Source organism: Xyrauchen texanus, chromosome 47 (genome assembly GCF_025860055.1).
Source record: "Xyrauchen texanus isolate HMW12.3.18 chromosome 47, RBS_HiC_50CHRs, whole genome shotgun sequence".
Taxonomy (NCBI): Eukaryota; Metazoa; Chordata; class Actinopteri; order Cypriniformes; family Catostomidae; genus Xyrauchen; species Xyrauchen texanus.
The window spans coordinates 1,122,010-1,142,713 of NC_068322.1; the positions used below are offsets into that span (position 1 = coordinate 1,122,010).

At 44.9% G+C, this 20,704-nt stretch overlaps 1 protein-coding gene across 1 annotated transcript; it reads left to right on the forward strand.

The window, feature by feature from the left end:
* The first annotated feature begins 406 nt into the window (after positions 1-406).
* Positions 407-20,280, forward strand: LOC127638975 (transmembrane protein 181-like). The gene is given in 18 exon segments (XM_052120764.1): positions 407-664; positions 1,485-1,588; positions 5,342-5,403; positions 9,047-9,134; positions 10,641-10,762; positions 10,842-10,970; positions 11,121-11,201; positions 11,281-11,380; positions 12,920-13,050; positions 13,205-13,296; positions 13,432-13,489; positions 13,562-13,664; positions 15,495-15,546; positions 17,296-17,378; positions 18,907-18,978; positions 18,981-18,995; positions 19,080-19,146; positions 19,230-20,280. Coding segments are annotated over 18 exon segments (1,584 nt in total). The 5' UTR covers positions 407-524; the 3' UTR covers positions 19,315-20,280.
* Positions 20,281-20,704: the final 424 nt, after the last annotated feature.

Below are 20,704 nucleotides of genomic sequence, written 5' to 3' on the forward strand. Positions count from 1 at the left end.
ACTATGGAGCAAATACATAATTTTCCCCTATTTTCTGTTTGCTGCATTATAGAGCACTGCAGGCCAATTTAATAAATGATGCAGATAAAAGTGTGTGTGTGTGTGTGTGTGAAAAAACAAATAGAAGTCAGTGAACGTGGAAAATAATATGAATCTAGAATATAATGGCATTTTTTGACGTGGACATTTTTGTCCTCTAAGGACCTCTGAGTAACTGTTTTTAATTAATGCACAAGGGTTAATGCCATGGAGCTTTTTGTTGATCGTGCATACATGTCAGAACAACCCACATGTCGTTGCATTGAGTCAGCTGATCTTTGGGGTCATTTAGGGTTTCAGAAGTGTGCTCTATCAATTTCAATGAGCCCTGTCCGTGGTGCTGAACAGTCGTCACGTGACCTGCACCCCCTCCGCCTGCATTCAGCTGTTCTCTTCTAACCTGCACTATTAAAGCGCTTCGGTTGCATTTTACTCAAAAGAGACCAGCTGCATAAAACATCATTAAACACCATTTTTTAGCAGACATGGACCGGATGGACAGCGACTATTCCAGCTTTGAGAACCCGTTACTCAGCGAGATGAAGCAGTTCTGCAAGAAATTAAAAGAGGCCTGTAATGAATTAAAGGAGGATCTGACGCCGTACAAAAACGACCGATTCTACAGGTACAAACATTTCAGGAATTAAAATATTCAGAAACACGAGGTGACTGGTCAATCCTCACAGGTTTATGGTGAAATTTTTTTGACGTGTTTTCTCGTGGCTTCGAGTTCGTCTAAACGTTAAAATAAAATTGTGCAATTTACCTCTTTTATTACACACTAAAATAGTGTGCGCGCGAAGTTAAAACACAAGCGTCAATTTTAATAGCGACCATCGTTAATAAATTGATACATTAAAATATTTTCAATAAAATATGTAATTTAACATACAGAGCTAACTAGCATTTTTTAGCATCTTGCTTTGTACGGTTTTATAAATGACTAAAATCGTTAAAGGAGTTAAAACTCGCCAGGCAATGAAAAAATAAAAATGTATGTTGCTAATTTGAGAAATTAAATAAACTAAAACGCCGACGCCGCATGCGCACTGCGGGTGATGTCACATGACCTGGCGATGGGCGGGCCACAGCTGATGACGTCATTGCAGCTCCGGGCTGACGTGTGCGGATATGCGCCGCCGACAAACACAAACATTCAGATTTTTTCGGAATAAAACTCGACTCGATGGACAGGTAAGTGTGTGGATGCCAGTCTCAAACACCCATATTCACATACATGTTTTCAGAATTTTAGTGTGTGTGACATAAATGCTTGTTTGGGTCAGTTTGACAGCCTCTCTAGGTAACTGTCCACATGTTTAAGTGCATGAGAACTAACTGGACACGCGCACGTGCGCTTATGTTTACACCGTATTTACATTATTTATTAATTAAATGTGTTTGAAGTCATGATGAGATTCTACATTGTTCTCTGTGTGTTGTAGGTTAGCTCCCATGCGTCTCTACACACTCTCGAAGCGACACTTTGTCCTGGTGTTTGTGGTTTTCCTCTTCTGTTTTGGGGTCTCCACCCTCATCGGTGTTTCAGGTAAGGCAGGGGTGCCCAATACGTCGATCACGATCTACTAGTCGATCGCAAAGGCAATGCTGGTAGATCGCACTCAATTTAAATGTACTTTCATTAAATTTTAATGTCTTTCCATCTTTTAGTTTCTGCCTGACTTGCACTTGACGAGTAAATATTGACCAGGCCAGGTTTTGTTTATTCAGTTGCCATGACAACTAGTTTTGCGCATGCGTGCCTAAATATTGACCAGGCGAGGTTTTGTTTATTCAGTTGCCATGACAACTAGGTTTGCGCATACGCGCCTTCCAAGAACTTCTGAGAACAGAGCGCGAAATTGCGATGCTACTGCCCGAATTAGGCAAAACTGAATGGAATCAGACAGTAGCTAATCCGGGCAGTAGCATCGCAATTTCGCGCTCTGTTTTCAGAAGTTCTTGGAAGCTAGTTGTCATGGCAACTGAATAAACAAGCGCAAAGCTAGTTGTCATGGCAACTGAATAAACAAAACCTCGCCTGGTCAATATTTAGGCGCGCATGTGCAAAACTAGTTGTCATGGCAACTGAATGAACAAAACCTCGCCTGGTCAATATTTAGGCGCGCATGCGCAAACCTAGTTGTCATGGCAACTGAATAAACAAAACATCGCCTGGTCAATATTTAGGCGCGCATGCGCAAAACTAGTTGTCATGGCAACTGAATAAACAAAACCTCGCCTGGTCAATATTTAGGCACGCATGCGCAAACCTAGTTGTCATGGCAACTGAATAAACAAAACATCGCCTGGTCAATATTTAGGCACGCATGCGCAAAACTAGTTGTCATGGCAACTGAATAAAAAAAACCTCGCCTGGTCAATATTTAGGCGCATATGCACAAACCTAGTTGTCATGGCAACTGAATAAACAAAACATCGCCTGGTCAATATTTAGGCGCATATGCACAAACCTAGTTGTCATGGCAACTGAATAAACAAAACATCGCCTGGTCAATATTTACTCGTCATCAGAATAAGGTAAATGCCCTGACTATTGTAATCTATTGTGCTGTAGGTGTTTTGGGTTTAGTGTTAAAACTGAATGATATCAACATTGAACATTATTATATATTTCTTTATTAATTAGAAGATGAATTCCATGGAGGGATACATGCAGTAGTCCCAACAAGCATTTTCTTATTTTAAATGAAACTGTGTTTTTTTATTTGGTAGATCTGATTGAGTTGGTCATTTAAAAGTAGATCATCACACAAAAAAGTGTGGACACCCCTGAGGTAAGGGATGTTTCCTGTAGACATTCAGAATGCACAGCGGCGTGTCCCATTCATTGAGAATGCCCTTCAGAATACTGCAGGGCCGTGAAACCCCATAGAATTATAAACTTTATTCAAATAGAGTATATATACCAAATATAAGACGTGATTATGCATATTCGAGCACAGTACAATATTCATAATAACTGATGATTAATCCTTGTTTTTCAATGAAACCTTAAAATCCAAGTTTTTTATAAAGTGATTCTGATATCTGTCTGTCTATCTCTCTGTCTGTCTATCTCTCTGTCTGTCTGTATAGCTGTCTGTCTATCTCTCTGTATAGCTGTCTGTCTGTCTCTGTCTATTTCTCTGTATAGCTGTCTGTCTCTCTGTATTGCTGTCTGTCTGTCTCTGTATAGCTGTCTGTCTCTCTGTCTATTTCTCTGTATAGCTGTCTGTCTATCTCTGTCTGTCTGTCTGTTTCTGTATAGCTGTCTGTCTGTCTCTCTATCTAGCTGTCTGTCTGTCTCTCTGTCTGTCTGTCTGTCTCTCTGTCTGTCTGTCTGTCTATCTCTCTGTATAGCTGTCTGTCTATCTCTCTGTATAGCTGTCTGTCTATCTCTCTGTCTGTCTCTCTGTATAGCTGTCTGTCTGTCTCTGTCTATTTCTCTGTATAGCTGTCTGTCTGTCTCTCTGTATAGCTGTCTGTCTGTCTCTCTGAATAGCTGTCTGTCTGTCTCACTGTATAGCTGTCTGTCTCTCTGAATAGCTGTCTGTCTGTCTCTCTGTATAGCGGTCTGTCTCCGAATAGCTGTCTGTCTGTCTCTCTGTATAGCTATCTGTCTATCTCTCTCTGTCTGTCTCTCTGTATAGCTGTCTGTCTCTCTGTATAGCTGTCTGTCTGTCTGTCTCTCTGTATAGCTGTCTGTCTCTCTGAATAGCTGTCTATCTGTCTCTCTGTATAGCTGTCTGTCTATCTCTCTGTCTGTCTCTCTGTATAGCTGTCTGTCTGTCTCTGTATAGCTGTCTGTCTCTCTGAATAGCTGTCTGTCTGTCTCTCTGAATAGCTGTCTCTCTGTATAGCTGTCTGTCTCTCTGTATAGCTGTCTGTCTGTCTCTCTGTATAGCTGTCTGTCTATCTCTGTCTGTCTCTCTGTATAGCTGTCTGTCTGTCTCTCTGTATAGCTGTCTGTCTGTCTCTCTGTCTATTTCTCTGTATAGCTGTCTGTCTGTCTCTCTGTATAGCTGTCTGTCTGTCTCTCTGAATAGCTGTCTGTCTGTCTCTCTGAATAGCTGTCTCTCTGTATAGCTGTCTGTCTGTCTCTCTGTATAGCTGTCTGTCTATCTCTGTCTGTCTCTCTGTATAGCTGTCTGTCTGTCTCTCTGTATAGCTGTCTGTCTGTCTCTCTGTCTATTTCTCTGTATAGCTGTCTGTCTGTCTCTCTGTATAGCTGTCTGTCTATCTCTCTGTCTGTCTGTCTCTCTGTATAGCTCTGTCTGTCTCTCTGTATAGCTGTCTGTCTCTCTGTATAGCTGTCTGTCTATTTGTCTATTTGTCTGTCTGTCTTTCTAATTATCTGTCTGTGTGTCTATCCCCATCTGCCAGTTTATTTTTCTGTTTGTCTATCAATGTCTGTCTGTCTGTCTATGTGTCTGTCTGTCTGTCTACAGTATTAGTATTAACAGGTGACCAACATTTGAAGTTCAGATAGAAAAAGTTACTATACGATCATTTTAATATGATTTCAACAGAAGTACATACAAATATTTATTATATTTACTCAAAGATTCAGACAAAACTTTAACAAAATAGAAAGTCAATTAAAAGAATCTGTAAATATGAAGAAACGTTTCTATGTCTCTGCTTGAGTTAGGATTAATTGTAATTAGATTAAGTTATTTCGGCCACCCCTAAAATGGGTCATACCATTATCATTGCCTTAGCGGTTCAAGAAAACACCCATTAAAGGAATATTCCGGGTTCAAGCGCATTCAGCAGCATTTGTGGCATAAAATTTATCACCATAAAAATGTATTTCGACTCGTCCCTCCTTTGAGTGAGACACCTCCAGTGAGACACTTACAGTGACATAATCACATCAATTATTCATGAACTGGCCAAAGAATTTAAAGGGGCGGCGTAAAATTAAAAAACATATATTTGAACATTAGACTTTAAATTTCGATTTTAAATTCACTCGTGTTTTATATAGAATTGTTCTATACGGTATTTAAGATCACCCCCTTCACAGCATGGGGGGGTATAGTGCCCCCCCCCCTCCAGTTCTACGCCAGTGTGTCTGCATGTAAATCACATCTGTGATGCTTTAATAGAGTCATTGAATTCCGATCGAGCTCAGAGGCTGTTTCTGTAATACTAAACCTCTGCTTTAAAGAATGAGAAGAGACGACTGTGTGTACTGGAGGAGGTGGCTGAATCATTACAAGACATTATATTAGACATGTCACTTTGCAGAGTTTACTTACTACTTCCTGTTTTTCCATCTGTCTCTCTCCCATAGGACCAAAAATCGTAAGTGAAAACTACAACAACGGTTTAAACGTCAGTGTCAATGGCTCAAAGGTGAGATATTACAGTCATGAGGTGAAACTATGAAGGTAAAATCAAGCTTGAAGGATTTGCACTTGCGACGTAAACAATGTGCACGCGCGGAGTGAGACTCCTGTAAGCGTAAAGCAGGGGTGCCCAATACGTCGATCGCGATCTACCAGTCGGTCGCAAAGGCAATGCTGGTAGAATGCGCACAATTTAAATACTTTAGTTAAATTTTTATAAAATAAATATAATGTCTTTCTTTTAGTTTCTGTTTGATTTGCACTTGACAAGTAAATATTGACCAGGCGAAAGTGTAAACGAAGCTGCGAGCGTGACGGAACAATGCGCACGCGCAGAGTGAGACTCGTGAAAGCGTAAACGATGCTGCGAGCGCGACTTGACAATGCGCACGCGCGGAGTGAGTCTCCTGTAAGCGTAAACGAAGCCCTGAGCGCGACTTGACGATGTGCACGCTCGGAGTGAGACTCGTGTAAGCGTAAACGAAGCTGCGAGCGCGACTTGACAATGTGCACGCGCGGAGTGAGACTCGTGTAAGCGTAAACGAAGCTGCGAGCGCGACTTGACAATGTGCACGCGCGGAGTGAGTCTCCTGTAAGCGTAAACGAAGCCGTGAGCGCGACTTGACGATGTGCACGCGCGGATTGAGACTCGTGTAAGCGTAAACGAAGCTGCGAGCGCGACTTGACAATGTGCACGCGCGGAGTGAGTCTCCTGTAAGCGTAAACGAAGCCGTGAGCGCGACTTGACGATGTGCACGCGCGGATTGAGACTCGTGAAAGCGTAAACGATGCTGCGAGCGCGACTTGACAATGCGCACGCGCGGAGTGAGTCTCCTGTAAGCGTAAACGAAGCTGCGAGCGCGACTTGATGATGTGCACGTGCGGAGTGAGTCTCCTGTAAGCGTAAACGAAGCCGTGAGCGCGACTTGACGATGTGCACGCGCGGATTGAGACTCGTGTAAGCGTAAACGAAGCTGCGAGCGCGACTTGACAATGTGCACGCGCGGAGTGAGTCTCCTGTAAGCGTAAACGAAGCTGGGAGCGCGACTTGACGATGTGCACACGCGGAGTGAGACTCGTGTAAGCGTAAACGAAGCCGTGAGCGCGACTTGACGATGTGCACACGCGGAGTGATACTCGCGTAAACGAAGCTGCGAGCGCGACTTAACAATGTGCAGGCGCGGAGTGAGACTTGTGTAAGCGTAAACGAAGCTGTGAGCACGACTTGACAATGTGCACGCGCGGAGTGAGACTTGTGTAAGCGTAAACGAAGCTGCGAGCGCGACTTGACAATGTGCACGCGCGGAGTGAGTCTCCTGTAAGCTGCGAACGGCTGGGAGCGCGACTTGACGATGTGCACACGCGGAGTGAGACTCGTGTAAGCGTAAACGAGCCGTGAGCGACTTGACGATGTGCACCGCTGAGTGATACTCGCAGTAACGAAGCTGCGGCTGACTTAACAATGTGCAGGCGTGAGTGAGACTTGTGTAAGCGTAACGAAGCTGTGAGCACGACTTGACAATGTCTTGCGAGTGAGACTTCGTAAGCGTGAAGCGAAGCTGCGGCCGACGGAACAATGCGCGCCGCGCAGAGTGAGACTTCGTGAAAGCGTAAACGAAGCTGCGAGAGCGACTTGACAATGTGCACGCGCGGAGTGAGTCTCCTGTAAGCGTAAACGAAGCCGTGAGCGCGACTTCATGATGTGCACACGCGGAGTGAGACTCGTAAGCGTAAACGAAGCTGCGAGAGCGACTTGACGATGCGCACGCGCGGAGTGAGACTCGTGTAAGCGTAAACGAAGCTGCGAGCGCGACTTGACAATGTGCACGCGCGGAGTGAGTCTCCTGTAAGCGTAAACGAAGCTGTGAGCGCGACTTGACAATGCGCGCGCGGAGTGAGACTCGTAAGCGTAAACGAAGCTGCCAGAGCGACTTGACAATGCGCACGCGCGGAGTGAGACTCGTGTAAGCGTAAACGAAGCTGTGAGCGCGACTTGACAATGCGCGCGCGTGGAGTGAGACTCGTAAGCGTAAACAAAGCTGCGAGAGCGACTTGACAATGCGCACGCGCGGAGTGAGACGAAGCTGCGAGCGCGACGGAACAATGTGCACGCGGTATGGCGTTATTTCCCTGTCAAATGTCGAGAGCGCATTTTTGTAGCGCGAAAGTACATTAATGTTATGCGCGAGCGCGAATCCCTCTGCTCGCGCGCGGGAACTGGGCGCGCGCTCTCAGATACACGCTGCTCTTGAAAGAATTTTCTCTGCGCTCGCTCAGAGAATATGCCTGCACTTAAAACGTGTTCATTGCAATCGCGAATCTCTCCTCTTCGCTTAAAGTAAGCGTGTTTGTGCTTAGACTGTGTCCCGTGCGTTCGCGCATGCCCAAGTACTCTTCTCTTCGATTTCTTTCTCTTTGCTCTTGGCATAAACGCTGTCAAAACGGCAACAACCAATCAGAAAAGGCTTCAACGACTGACCAATGAAAACGCGACATCGTACATGGAATCTTATTGGTTGATATTGAACCGCACATGTTCATGTGTTCAATCAAGACGATTCAATTCAATCAAGACGAGCCGAGATGGATCCGCAGAATCGACGATCTCAGGTAAACAGTTTTATTTGTTTTGATGTTAAATATGTCAAATGTATCTTAGAAATGTCTGGGAAGAGGGCGATTGGATTATTTTACATATAAATGACCTAGACTGTCAACCACATTCATACTACAGGCGCTATGCCCATTGTAGTGAGATTTTTGAGCCAAATAGATTTGAAAGCCGATTCCAAAAGGCAAAAATAATATTTTACGTCTGATAATTAACACATTGTCTCGTGCAATCACACCAGTGATTAAACATTAAGTACGTAGCGAGATCAACTGCTAAATTAAAATCTGAAAAAAGACTTGGGGAGATAAGGTGGCAACATGCCCCCGTAAAATTATGCTAGTCCTATATCTATTATGGCTGTCACGAATGAAGTGATGTGAAATGAAAAGTGTCATCTGCAATAGATTTTCTTTATCGCGGATTGCAGCGTTGAGTGTTATAACGTTAATCAATCACCCACTTTCTGTTGAGCTTAATTAATGCAGTTTGGCCAATCAGAGGCATTTTGATTAAAGGACAAGTTCGGTATTTTACACTTAAAGCCCTGTTTTAAGATCGTTTCTGAGTACTTGGGCATGCGCGAACGCACGGGACACAGTCTAAGCACAAACACGCTTACTTTAAGCGAAGAGGAGAGATTCGCGATTGCAATGAACACGTTTTTAAGTGCAGGCATATTCTCTGAGCGAGCGCAGAGAAAATTCTTTCAAGAGCAGCGTGTATCTGAGAGCGCGCGCCCAGTTCCCGCGCGCGAGCAGAGGGATTCGCGCTCGCGCATAACATTAATGTACTTTCGCGCTACAATAATGCGCTCTCGACATTTGACAGGGAAATAACGCATACAACGCGCAGTACATTGTGTAAATAAGTGTACATTTTGGATTTACGCTTTTATTTGGGATCTTACTCTGTGCATGCAAATCAATCAGACACGCTTTTACCTTCATATGAAACACAAACATATGGCTGATGCGTTTATAACTCGTGCATGAATATCTGCTGTTTTCGTGATCTGTAATATTTCTGTTCTGTTCAGACCGGCCCATTCCAGCTCCGATCTCAGCCGCTCTCGAACTATAACCAGCAGCTGTGGCTCACCTGTGTCATTCAGATCCAGAACACCGGTGAGACGCCATCTTAAACCACTCATTCACAAACACTGCTGCAACCACCACAAAACTGATCTGAGAACAGGCTTTTTGTTTATCGTTTACCCACGTTACAAACTCTATGACTTTGTTTTGTTCTGTGGAACCAAGTTTTCCACTCATTCACAAACACTTCTAGATTTTGTTTTTATTTTCCTATGGCTGTAAATACAATAAAACTGTTCTGATTAATCTAAGGATTTCAGAATTAAATGGTAATAATATCAATATTTTTGCACTTTGCTGCCCCCTGGGGTGTCCCTGGACCCCAGTTTAAAATCTCCGGATTTAAAGTAACTGACTTAAGTGAGTAACTAGGCTCCCTTTTTAACTTTAAAAGTAATTGCGTTACTAAAAGTAACAAATTACTTTGTAATCAGATTACACTCAACACTGATAAAATACAACATGTGGATGCTCTGAAAGATGTGAATGTTCTTTTGTTTTATTTTCACCCCAATTTGTAACGGCCAATTCCCGATGTGCTCCGAGTCCTCGTGGTGGCGTAGTGATTCGCCTCGATCCGGGTGACGGAGGACGAAACTCAGTTGCCTCCGCGTCTGAGACTGCCAATCCGCGCATCTTATCATGTGACTTGTTGAGCGTGATACCGTGGAGATACATTATAGTGACCACGAGGAGGTTACCCCATGTAACTCTAACCTCCCTAGCAACCGGACCAATTTGGTTATCCCATGTGACTCTACCCTCCCTAGCAACCGGACTAATTTGGTTACCCCATGTGACTGTACCCTCCCTAGCAACCGGACCAATTTGGTTATCCCATGTGACTCTACCCTCCCTAGCAACCGGACCAATTTGGTTATCCCATGTGACTCTACCCTCCCTAGCAACCGGACCAATTTGGTTATCCCGTGTGACTCTACCCTCCCTAGCAACCGGACCAATTTGGTTATCCCATGTGACTCTACCCTCCCTAGCAACCAGACCAATTTGTTTATCCCATGTGACTCTACCCTCCCTAGCAACCAGACCAATTTGGTTACCCCACATGACTCTACCCTCCCTAGCAACCGTGCCAATTTGGTTATCCCATGTGACTCTACCCTCCCTAGCAACCGTGCCAATTTGGTTATCCCATGTGACTCTACCCTCCCTAGCAGCCGGACCAATTTGGTTATCCCATGTGACTCTACCCTCCCTAGCAGCCGGACCAATTTGGTTATCCCATGTGACTCTACCCTCCCTAGCAACCGGACCAATTTGGTTATCCCATGTGACTCTACCCTCCCTAGCAACCGTGCCAATTTGGTTATCCCATGTGACTCTACCCTCCCTAGCAACCGGGCAAATTAAGTTATCCCATGTGACTCTACCCTCCCTAGCAACCAGGCCAATTTGGTTGCTAAGGAGACCTGACAGGAGTCACTCAGCACGCCCTGGATTCAAACTTACGACAATTTCTGAACTTCTGCGGGTGCAAGTGCGCTAGTGGTGATGAACTGTGATTTGTGTGTTCAGTTGGAGATTTCCGGAGGGAGTTTGGGATGAACGTTGAGCTGCAGGGCGTGATGCAGGACACGAGCGTGATGCGCATCAGTGATAACGTGCACAATAAGAACAGGACCCTGCACTGCGGCACTGTGAGTCCTGCACTGTATTACAACTGTAATCTCGTGCTTCAGACTGGAATGCATCTTCACGAGTGTGTGTGTTGTGCAGCAACAGCAGGTATGTGATGAAATTATCGTGTTGCATCTGGGTTACCTGAACTACACACGGTACCAGGTCAACGTCAGCTTCAGGAATCTGGACGATCTGAAGGCCAGTATCAAAAACGTCACTTTTGTGGTGAGTTCAGCGTTTTAAAGGTGATGTCTGGAGATAAAGTGTTTGCGAATGCTATTTCAAATTGACTTTAATCTCTAATGAATGCAAGTACTTTCTTAATCTAATGGGGGGTTTTCTCTCTCTCCCGGTCACTGTTTTGTCTGTAAACAGTTTAAGATGTACAACACCACGTTCTCTCAGGTGGAAATCTGGTTCCGCTTTGTGTTTGTTGTGATGACCTTCATAGTGACTGTAAGTACAGGCCAGAAACGTCTACAAAAGCGGCATCTTAATCTGCATTTAAACGAGCTTGTTTGCTGTTTTTGTGTAGTGTATGTTTGCTCACTCCTTGAGGAAGTTCTCCATGAGGGATTGGGGAATCGAGCAGAAGTGGATGTCTATTCTTCTGCCTCTGCTGCTGCTTTATAACGGTGAGATCATCTGCACAATTTCCAGAACCATCAGGTTGAGGACCACCGAGATAAGGCATTTTGAACATTTCTGAGGATTACAGCGCCACCTATTGTCCGATCTTCACCAAATTTGGCACATTTCTTCATAATCAAATGTCATATATGTGCACTAACTTTTATGAAAATCAGATTTATCGTTTAGGAGTTACAGACCTTTTGGTAAACTAGGCCACGCCCATATTTTGTATTGTTTGTACCGTTATAGCCATGCCAAATAAAAAGTTCAACATTTTTATACATGCATAATTATATAATCTTATCTAGGCTGTCCAGAGGTTCTTCCTGTACAGGTTTTGTTGATGTCAAATGGAAAACCTAGGACTGGTTTGCAAAAGTAGTTATTTTAAAATAATCTCAAATATTTAATGAATGATTTGATTGACAGCAATGTTTCTTGAGGCATAGCTGTTCAGAATGAGGAGACATATGATATGATATAACGTGTGTCTATGTGAAACAGCTGGATATACAATAATTTACGCATATGCAAAATGCGATAACGCCTCCCGGTGGTCATTTAAAAAAGAAAATAGCCGAAATGGCGCACCACGTTTTGTTTCGTTCCGTTCGGCCTGGTCTACCAGCAGCTGAAAGTAGATTGGTCAATGGGGGCCATGTTTTGTAAGCTATGCAACAGTCCTCATAGACCATGATGGCACCTTAGATAAAGACATTGCATGCCAAATTTGATGTCGATCGGACCAACCGCTTCATAGTTAGAACCTTTTTCCACATTTGTCATTTGTATAGCGCCACCAAGAGTCTGAGGTATGCAATTTTTTCACCTGTCTTCAGTTTGACCCCATACATACCTGTGTGAAATTTTGTGAAAATGTCTCATTCTGTTCAAGAGTTATTACCATTTAAGTAAAAGTGGCCACGCCTACTTATGTTTTGCCATACCATTGCGTAGTTAAATCGAAAGGTCAAACTTTTTGAACTTTCAATTTGGGGTCTGAGTCGCTCAGCGAGTATTGACGCTGACTATCACCGCTGGAGTCGTGAGTTTGAATCCAGGGCGTGCTGAGTGACTCCAGCCAGGTCTCCATAGCAACCAAATTGGCCCGGTTGCTAGGGAGGGTCTGGGTATCTCAGTGAGTATTGATGTTGACTCACCGCTGGAGTCGCGAGTTTGAATCCAGGGTGTGCTGAGTGACTCCAGCCAGGTCTGCATAGCAACCAAATTGGCCCGGTTGCTAGGGAAGTTAGAGTTACATGGGGTAACCTCCTCGTGGTCGTGATTGGTGGTTCTCGTGTGGTAATTTGTGCGTGGATCACAGAGAGGAGCATGAACCTCCACACGCTGTGAGTTTCCGCGGTGTCATGCGTGATGGTACAATGATAGTAAACAAATGAAGTAAACTAGCAAGAGTGTTAAATGTGTTTTAGCGAGACTTTCTAGAAAAACCCATAAATACAATTAAATTTAGTCTAAATTGAATGTTGTCACTCCTAGTAAAAACAGGGTTGACTTATTTCTGTTATACGCTGTTCTAGATCCGTTCTTTCCGCTCTCGTTCCTGGTGAACAGCTGGTTTCCGGGAACGCTGGACGCATTCTTCCAAGCCCTCTTCCTGTGCGCGCTACTGCTGTTCTGGCTTTGTGTGTATCACGGCATCAGAGTACAGGTAAAGGTCACGACCCCTCAAAGAGCAGCTGTGACAGGAAACGAACCAACACTTCCATTTATTACATCACATCTAAAGTCCATGAGGCCGTCCTGTTGTTAGACGTCTCTTTAATTGCATAGAGTATAGTTGATGTCTCTTAATGTATCTTTAGGGTGAGCGGAAGTTCTTGACGTTCTACCTGCCGAAACTCGTAATCGTCGGGATGTTGTGGCTGTCAGCCGTTACTCTGGGAATCTGGCAAACGTAAGAACCTCTATACGCCATGAACATCAGAGTGCTCAAACATATTCATTTAAATACGTTTAAGCATATTTTTTGGGCTTTCCTTTGCATTTTGCTTATTGGTAGTTGTTAATGCTGTTGTTGTAATTTCATCAGGGTGAATGAGCTGCAGGATCCCACATATCAATATAAAGTAGACATCCAGAACTTCCAGGTGAGTTTGAATTCTCCACTGCTGTTTCTTATTGAAATGCATCATTCATTCACTGGTTTTCTGTCTGTTCAGGGAATGAAAATCTTCTTTCTGCTGGTGGTGGGGGTGTATGTTCTGTATCTGGTGTTTTTGGTGGTGCGAGCGTGCTCCGAACTCAAGAACATGCCTTACACAGGTAACAAAGCACAACACACGTGTGATGTAGGGCTGCATGATATATAGTTGGATAATGTGATGTTCAATATGCGATGGAATAATCCTATGATGATGTCATCGGAGTACGTGGAACATTGGCACCTCGACCACCCAAATATACTGAGTTTATTGGGAGAAATAATGGACCTCCTTGGCCATGAAGTTTGGTATTTTCGTGCAAGCATGCGCTGAGTCTAGGCGCAAGTGGGTTTGGTGAAATTGCACGTGCAAAGCGCTAATGGGCTCAAGTGCAAATTAATTCTGTGGTTCTTCTCCGGTTATTGCGCCGTTCTGCGTCCTGTGACAGTAACACACTTCTTTTGTATGCATGGAAAATGCGATTCTCGGCGTAGGACCTCGTGGTGGCGTAGTGACTTGCCTCAATCCGGGTGGCAGAGGACAAGTCTCAGTTGCCTCCGCTTCTGAGACCGTCAATCCGCGCATCTTATCACGTGACTTGTTGAGTGCGTTACCGTGGAGACGTAGCGCGTGTGGAGGCTTCACGCTATTCTCCACGGCATCCACACGCAACTCACCACACGCCCCACCGAGAGCGAGAACCACATTATAGCGACCACGAGGAGGTTACCCCATGTGACTCTACACTCCCTAGCAACCGGGCCAATTTGGTTATCCCATGTGACTGTACCCTCCCTAGCAACCGGGCCAATTTGGTTACCCCATGTGACTACCCTCCCTAGCAACTGGGCCAATTTGGTTACCCCATGTGACTCCACCCTTCCTAGCAACCGGGCCAATTTGGTTACCCCATGTGACTATCCTCCCTAGCAACCGGGCCAATTTGGTTACCCCATATGACTCTATCCTCCCTAGCAACCGGGCCAATTTGTTTACCCCATGTGACTCTAACCTTCCTAGCAACCGGGCCAATTTGGTTACCCCATGAGACTCTACCCTCCCTAGCAACCGGGCAAATTTGGTTACCCCATGTGACTCTACCCTCCCTAGCAACCGGGCAAATTTGGTTACCCCATGTGACTCTACCCTCCCTAGCAACCGGGCAAATTTGGTTACCCCATGTGACTCTACCCTTTCTAGCAACCGGGCCGCTATATTATCAGAGTTTGAACATGAACTTTATCGCCACCTGCTGGTGGAATAACAAAACTGCAAATGCAGGAACTGAGTTTAGACTTTGTGCTGAAAACAGGCGTGCCACTGAAACGTCTCGGCGCAATGAGCTAAATCTCAGGAAAATAGCAAATTGTGCTTTGTGTCACTTCATTAACAAATAATAAACACACAGATAGCGCAAACACTCCCACATATGCCCATGTGCGCTTTGCACTGGCACGAAAATTGGAAGGAGACACAGCGCGCGGTCATTGCACGTAGCGCCGTGCTTTTTGCACTTACGCAAACAGAGCCCATATTGTTTCACCATTAGCTGCATATCTGCCGATGTGACGCTCTCCATCATTCGAGACGGATGTCATTTTTGGAGTCTCAGCTTTCAAATGATGTCAGTTTTATCACAAGATTCAACAGTAAATGTTGTTTTGATGCTCTTGTGATGGGGTATGTTGTAAGCAAGACATGCAATACAACGAACTAAAATGTGTCAACTCTTGCACACTACACGCACACACATTGAGAGACAATCGCACGCTCCGCCTATTCTCGGCATAAATGTTACTTTTAAAGTATTCTTGCGAGCACTTTTAATGTGCGAATCACAATTTGTATATGTGCAATATTTTGATACATGCGATATATCATGCAGCACTAGTATGAAGAATAATCGCAGCATTAATCGGCAGTGTTTATGATTGTTTTATTCCTTCCTCAGATCTGCGACTGAAGTTTCTGACAGCGCTGACGTTGGTCGTGTTGGTAATTAGGTAATGTAAACATGATTAATTTGGCTACTTCAATAAAATGTGGGTTTTATGAGGATCTGATTTATATATTTTTAAGCATATTAATACCACAACATGTCAACGTCACAAAATTTCGACGTCACAACATTTCGCCGTCACATGTCCACACCATGTCCACGCCACACCATGTCCACGCCACACCACGTCAATCTCACAACATGTCCACGCCACAACATGTCCACGCCACACCATGTCCACGCCACACCACGTCAATCTCACACCATGTCCACGCCACACCATGTCCACGCCACACCATGTCCACGCCACACCACGTCAATCTCACAACATGTCCACGCCACACCATGTCAATCTCACAACATGTCCACGCCACACCATGTCCACGCCACAACACGTCAATCTAACAACATGTCCACGCCACACCATGTCAATCTCACACCATGACCACGCCACACCATGTCCACGCCACACCACGTCAATCTCACAACATGTCCACGCCACACCATGTCAATCTCACAACATGTCCACGCCACACCATGTCAATCTCACAACATGTCCACGCCACGACATTTCGACGCCACGACATGTCCACACCATGTCCACGCCACACCACGTCAATCTCACGACATGTCCACGCCACACCACGTCAATCTCACACCATGTCCACGCCACACCATGTCAATCTCACAACATGTCCACGCCACACCATGTCCACGCCACACCATGTCAACCTCACGACATGTCCACGCCACGACATGTCCACGCCACGACATGTCCACGCCACGACATTTCGACGCCATGACATGTCCACGCCACGACATGTCCACGCCACGACATTTCACCGCCACGACATTTCGCCGCCACGACATTTCGACGCCACGACATTTCGACGCCACGACATGTCCACGCCACGATATGTCCACAACATCTCAACGTCACAACATGTCCACGCCACAACATGTCGAAACCACAACATCTCGATGTCACAACAAGACAACATTTCAAAATGTCATCACTAAGGGGATCTGGTTATTTCAGCGAGTATTGACGCTGACTATCACACCTGGAGTCGTGAGTTTGAATCCAGGGTGTGCTGAGTGAATCCAGCCAGGTCTCCTTAGCAACCAAATTGGGCCGGTTGCTAGGGAGGGTTGAGTCACATGGGGTAACCTCCTCGTGGTCGCTATAATGTGGTTCTCGCTCTCGGTGGGGTGAGTTGTGCGCGGATGCCGCGGAGAATAGCGTGAAGCCTCCCAACGCGCTACGTCTCCACGGTAACGCGCTCAACAAGTCACGTGATCAGATGCGCGGATTGATGGTCTCAGACGCGGAGGCAACTGAGATTCGTCCTCCGCAACCCGGATTGAGGCGAATCACTACACCACCATGAGGACTTGGAGCGCATTGGGAATTGGGCAGAAAATAAATAAAAAATGGGAGGAAAATGGCTGAATTTCACAAAGAAATGTCCAGATCATATTTCACTCCAATATATATATATATATTCAATAGAATGGTCACATTAGATTCCCATCACTGTAATCTGTGGGGAAATATGCTTAATAATGTTAAAATACAGACAATATTAAAGGATCCTCAAAATAGCCTTTTTTGAATACAGTATCATTTCATATTTATTTATTTTTGTATTTATTTGACCTGTTTTGTCACCAGCGCCTGGTGTAACTCTCTCTCTCTCTCTCTCTCTCTCTCTCTCTCTCTCTCTCTCTCTCTCTCTCTCTCTGTTCTCAGTATGGTCATTCTGTACCTGAGATTCGGCTCCAAGGCTCTGCAGGATAACTTTGTCGCAGAACTTTCTACACACTACCAGAATTATATCCTTTTATTTTTTTGTTTTTTACATGTAACAAATTGCAGCCAGAAATGTTATTCCTAAACTGAAATGGAAATGTAAAGAAAAAAATTGTGCACTCAATTGTTTGTTCTTAATCAAATACAGGAAATGTATTCTTTTTTTTTATCCCCTTTTTCTCCCAATTTGGAATACACAATTCCCAATACTTACTAGGTCCTCGCGGTGGTGTAGTGACTCGCCTCAATCCGGGTGGCGGAGGACGAATCTCAGTTGTGTCTGAGACCGTCAATCCGCGCATCTTATCACGTGACTTGTTGAGCGCGTTACTGTGGTGACGCAAGCACGTGTGGTGGCTTCACGCTACTCTCCGCGACATCCACGCACAACTCGCCACACGCCCCACCTAGAGCGAGAACCACATTATAGTGACCACGAGGAGGTTACCCTATGTGACTACCGCGAGTCGCGAGTTTGAATCCAGTGCGTGCTGAGTGACTCCAGTCAGGTCTCCTTAGCAACCAAATTGGCCTGGTTGCTAGGGAGGTTCTGTGTATCTCAGCGAGTATTGACGCTGACTATCACACCTGGAGTCGCGAGTTTGAATCCAGGGCGTGCTGAGTGACTCCAGCCAGGTCTCCTTGGCAACCAAATTAGAATAGCGTGAAGCCTCCACACGTTCTTACGTCTCCATGGTAACACACTCAATAAGTCACGTGATCAGATGCGCTGAGATTCGTCCTCAACCACCCGGATTGAGGCGAGTCACTACGCCACCGCGAGGACTCGGAGCGCATTGGGAATTGGGCGTTCCACATTGGGGAGAACACATGACAGGCCAAAATTTAAAGAGAGCCGCAATGAAAGAAAAATACTTGTATACCGTAGCTAAAAACCGTATATATATATATATATATATATATATATTAGATAGATACTGTAAATACATTCTTTCAAACATTATGCATTATTATGATTTTTCGCATGAATTAAATTTGCAACTTGAACAGGAACATAGTGTGTGAGTCACTTCCAATGCAAGTCAATGGGGTTTAATCTGTCAACATTAAAATACTGTTTCACAAGTATAAACACAAGACATAAACAATATGTGTGTGAACATGATTTTACTGTCATTAAATCACTTAATAACCACATCTGTGGAAAGATATAGACGATTATACAACTCCGTTGCCATGACGACGTGATGACATAATCCCTAAACAGACGTACAAATCAAATAAACAACTTTACAGCTCAAATAATACACGAAGAATTAATGTAAGTGCTTTATTAAATTATAAGCATCACATTTCTGACTTTTAAACCTTCCAAAAATTGCCTCCATTGACTTGCATTGGAAGTGTCCCACTGGAAACTTTTATTATTATTTTATTTTGTTTAAGAAATGATTTTTGTGGTAATCATCATCATGTCACAAATGCTGTCGATTGAGCTCAACTTGCATGGACCCCGGAATATTCCTTTAATAGCAGCATGGATTCAGCTTCTCTCCTGTCGTCGGTGATTTTCCTTAAATGTTTCTTCACCAGCTGAATTTCTCTCTTTCTACGGCCTTCTCAACTTTTATCTCTACACGTTAGCGTTCGTCTACTCGCCCTCCAAAATGCTCTTTATGGTGAGTTATGTGCACAGAAAGAGAAACCGCTGAAACGATTGTTCACGTCTTTGCGTTGAAATGATTGCGTCTCCTGCATCCCAGATTCCCAGCTGAAAGACAATCCCGCCTTCTCCATGCTCAATGACTCGGACGATGAGGTCATTTACGGGTGAGTGTCCCAGTTCAAATGTGTGTTTCATGAAGCAGGTTTAAACTGATATTAAATCATGATATTATTTGTGTTTTTTAAAGGAGCGATTACGAAGAAATGCCTCTTCAAAACGGCCGTGCCATCAAAGCGACCGCCAAGTACCAGGATGACAGTGAAAGTGACTGATCCGGCTTCTGATTGGACGAGAGTGAAACTGGCCTCTTTGGGGGATGTATATAGACTCATCATTGTATACTCTGTGTTAACATACATGCCTGTATATTTTTAAAGATAAAGATGAGGTGTTTTTCAATGTAACTCCACGTGGCCTGATTTCAGTCATCACTGACGCTGTCGGTCGTACGGTGTCATTGAAGGGACGTGTGCAAGATTTACCTGTTAAGCTGTTTTGGTTTTCCCCCCTCGGACCGTTAAATCTGAACAGATGAGACTCCAGTAATGCATCGGGGAAGACGCTGATCTGCACACATGAAGTAGAGCCACTTTGCATATGTAGCGATCTAATGTGCTCATTTTATTTGTTTTATTTATTGTTTTTTTCTCCCCAATTTGGCTCGCCCAAAGTCCTCGTGGTCAATCCGGGTGGCGGAGGACGAATCTCAGTTGCGTCTGAGAGCGTCAATCCAAGCATCTTCTCATGTGACTTGTTGAGCGTTACCGTGGAGACGTAGCGCGTGTGGAGGCTTCACGCTATTCTCATCGATCCACGCACAACTCGCGTGGTTACCCCATGTGACTCTACCCTCCCTAGCAACCGGGCCAATTTGGTTGCTAAGGAGACCTGACTGGAGTCACTCAGCACGCCCTGGATTCAAACTCACGACTCCAGGTGCGATAGTCAGCGTCAATACTCGCTGAGATACCCAGACCCTCCCTAGCAACCGGGCCAATTTGGTTGCTAAGGAGACCTGACTGGAGTCACTCAGCACGCTCTGGATTCAAACTCACGACTCCAGGTGTGATAGTCAGCGTCAATACTCGCTGAGATACCCAGACCTTCCCTAGCAACCGGGCCAATTTGGTTGCTAAGGAGACCGGACTGGAGTCACTCAGCACGCACTGGATTCAAACTCACGACTCCAGGTGTGATAGTCAGCGTCAATACTCACTGAGATACCCAGACCTTCCCTAGCAACCGGGCCAATTTGGTTGCTAAGGAGACCTGACCGGAGTCACTCAGCACGCCCTGGATTCAAACTCACGACTCCAGGTGTGATAGTCAGCGTCAATACTCGCTGAGATACCCAGACCTTCCCTAGCAACCGGGCCAATTTGGTTGCTAAGGAGACCTGACTGGAGTCACTCAGCACACTCTGGATTCAAACTCACGACTCCAGGTGTGATAGTCAGCGTCAATACTCGCTGAGATACCCAGACCTTCCCTAGCAACCGGGCCAATTTGGTTGCTAAGGAGACCTGACTGGAGTCACTCAGCACGCTCTGGATTCAAACTCACGACTCCAGGTGTGATAGTCAGCGTCAATACTTACATATATTGCGCAACCCAGACCCCCTGATTTATTATTTTTATTATTATTGTTTTTATTGGATGAAG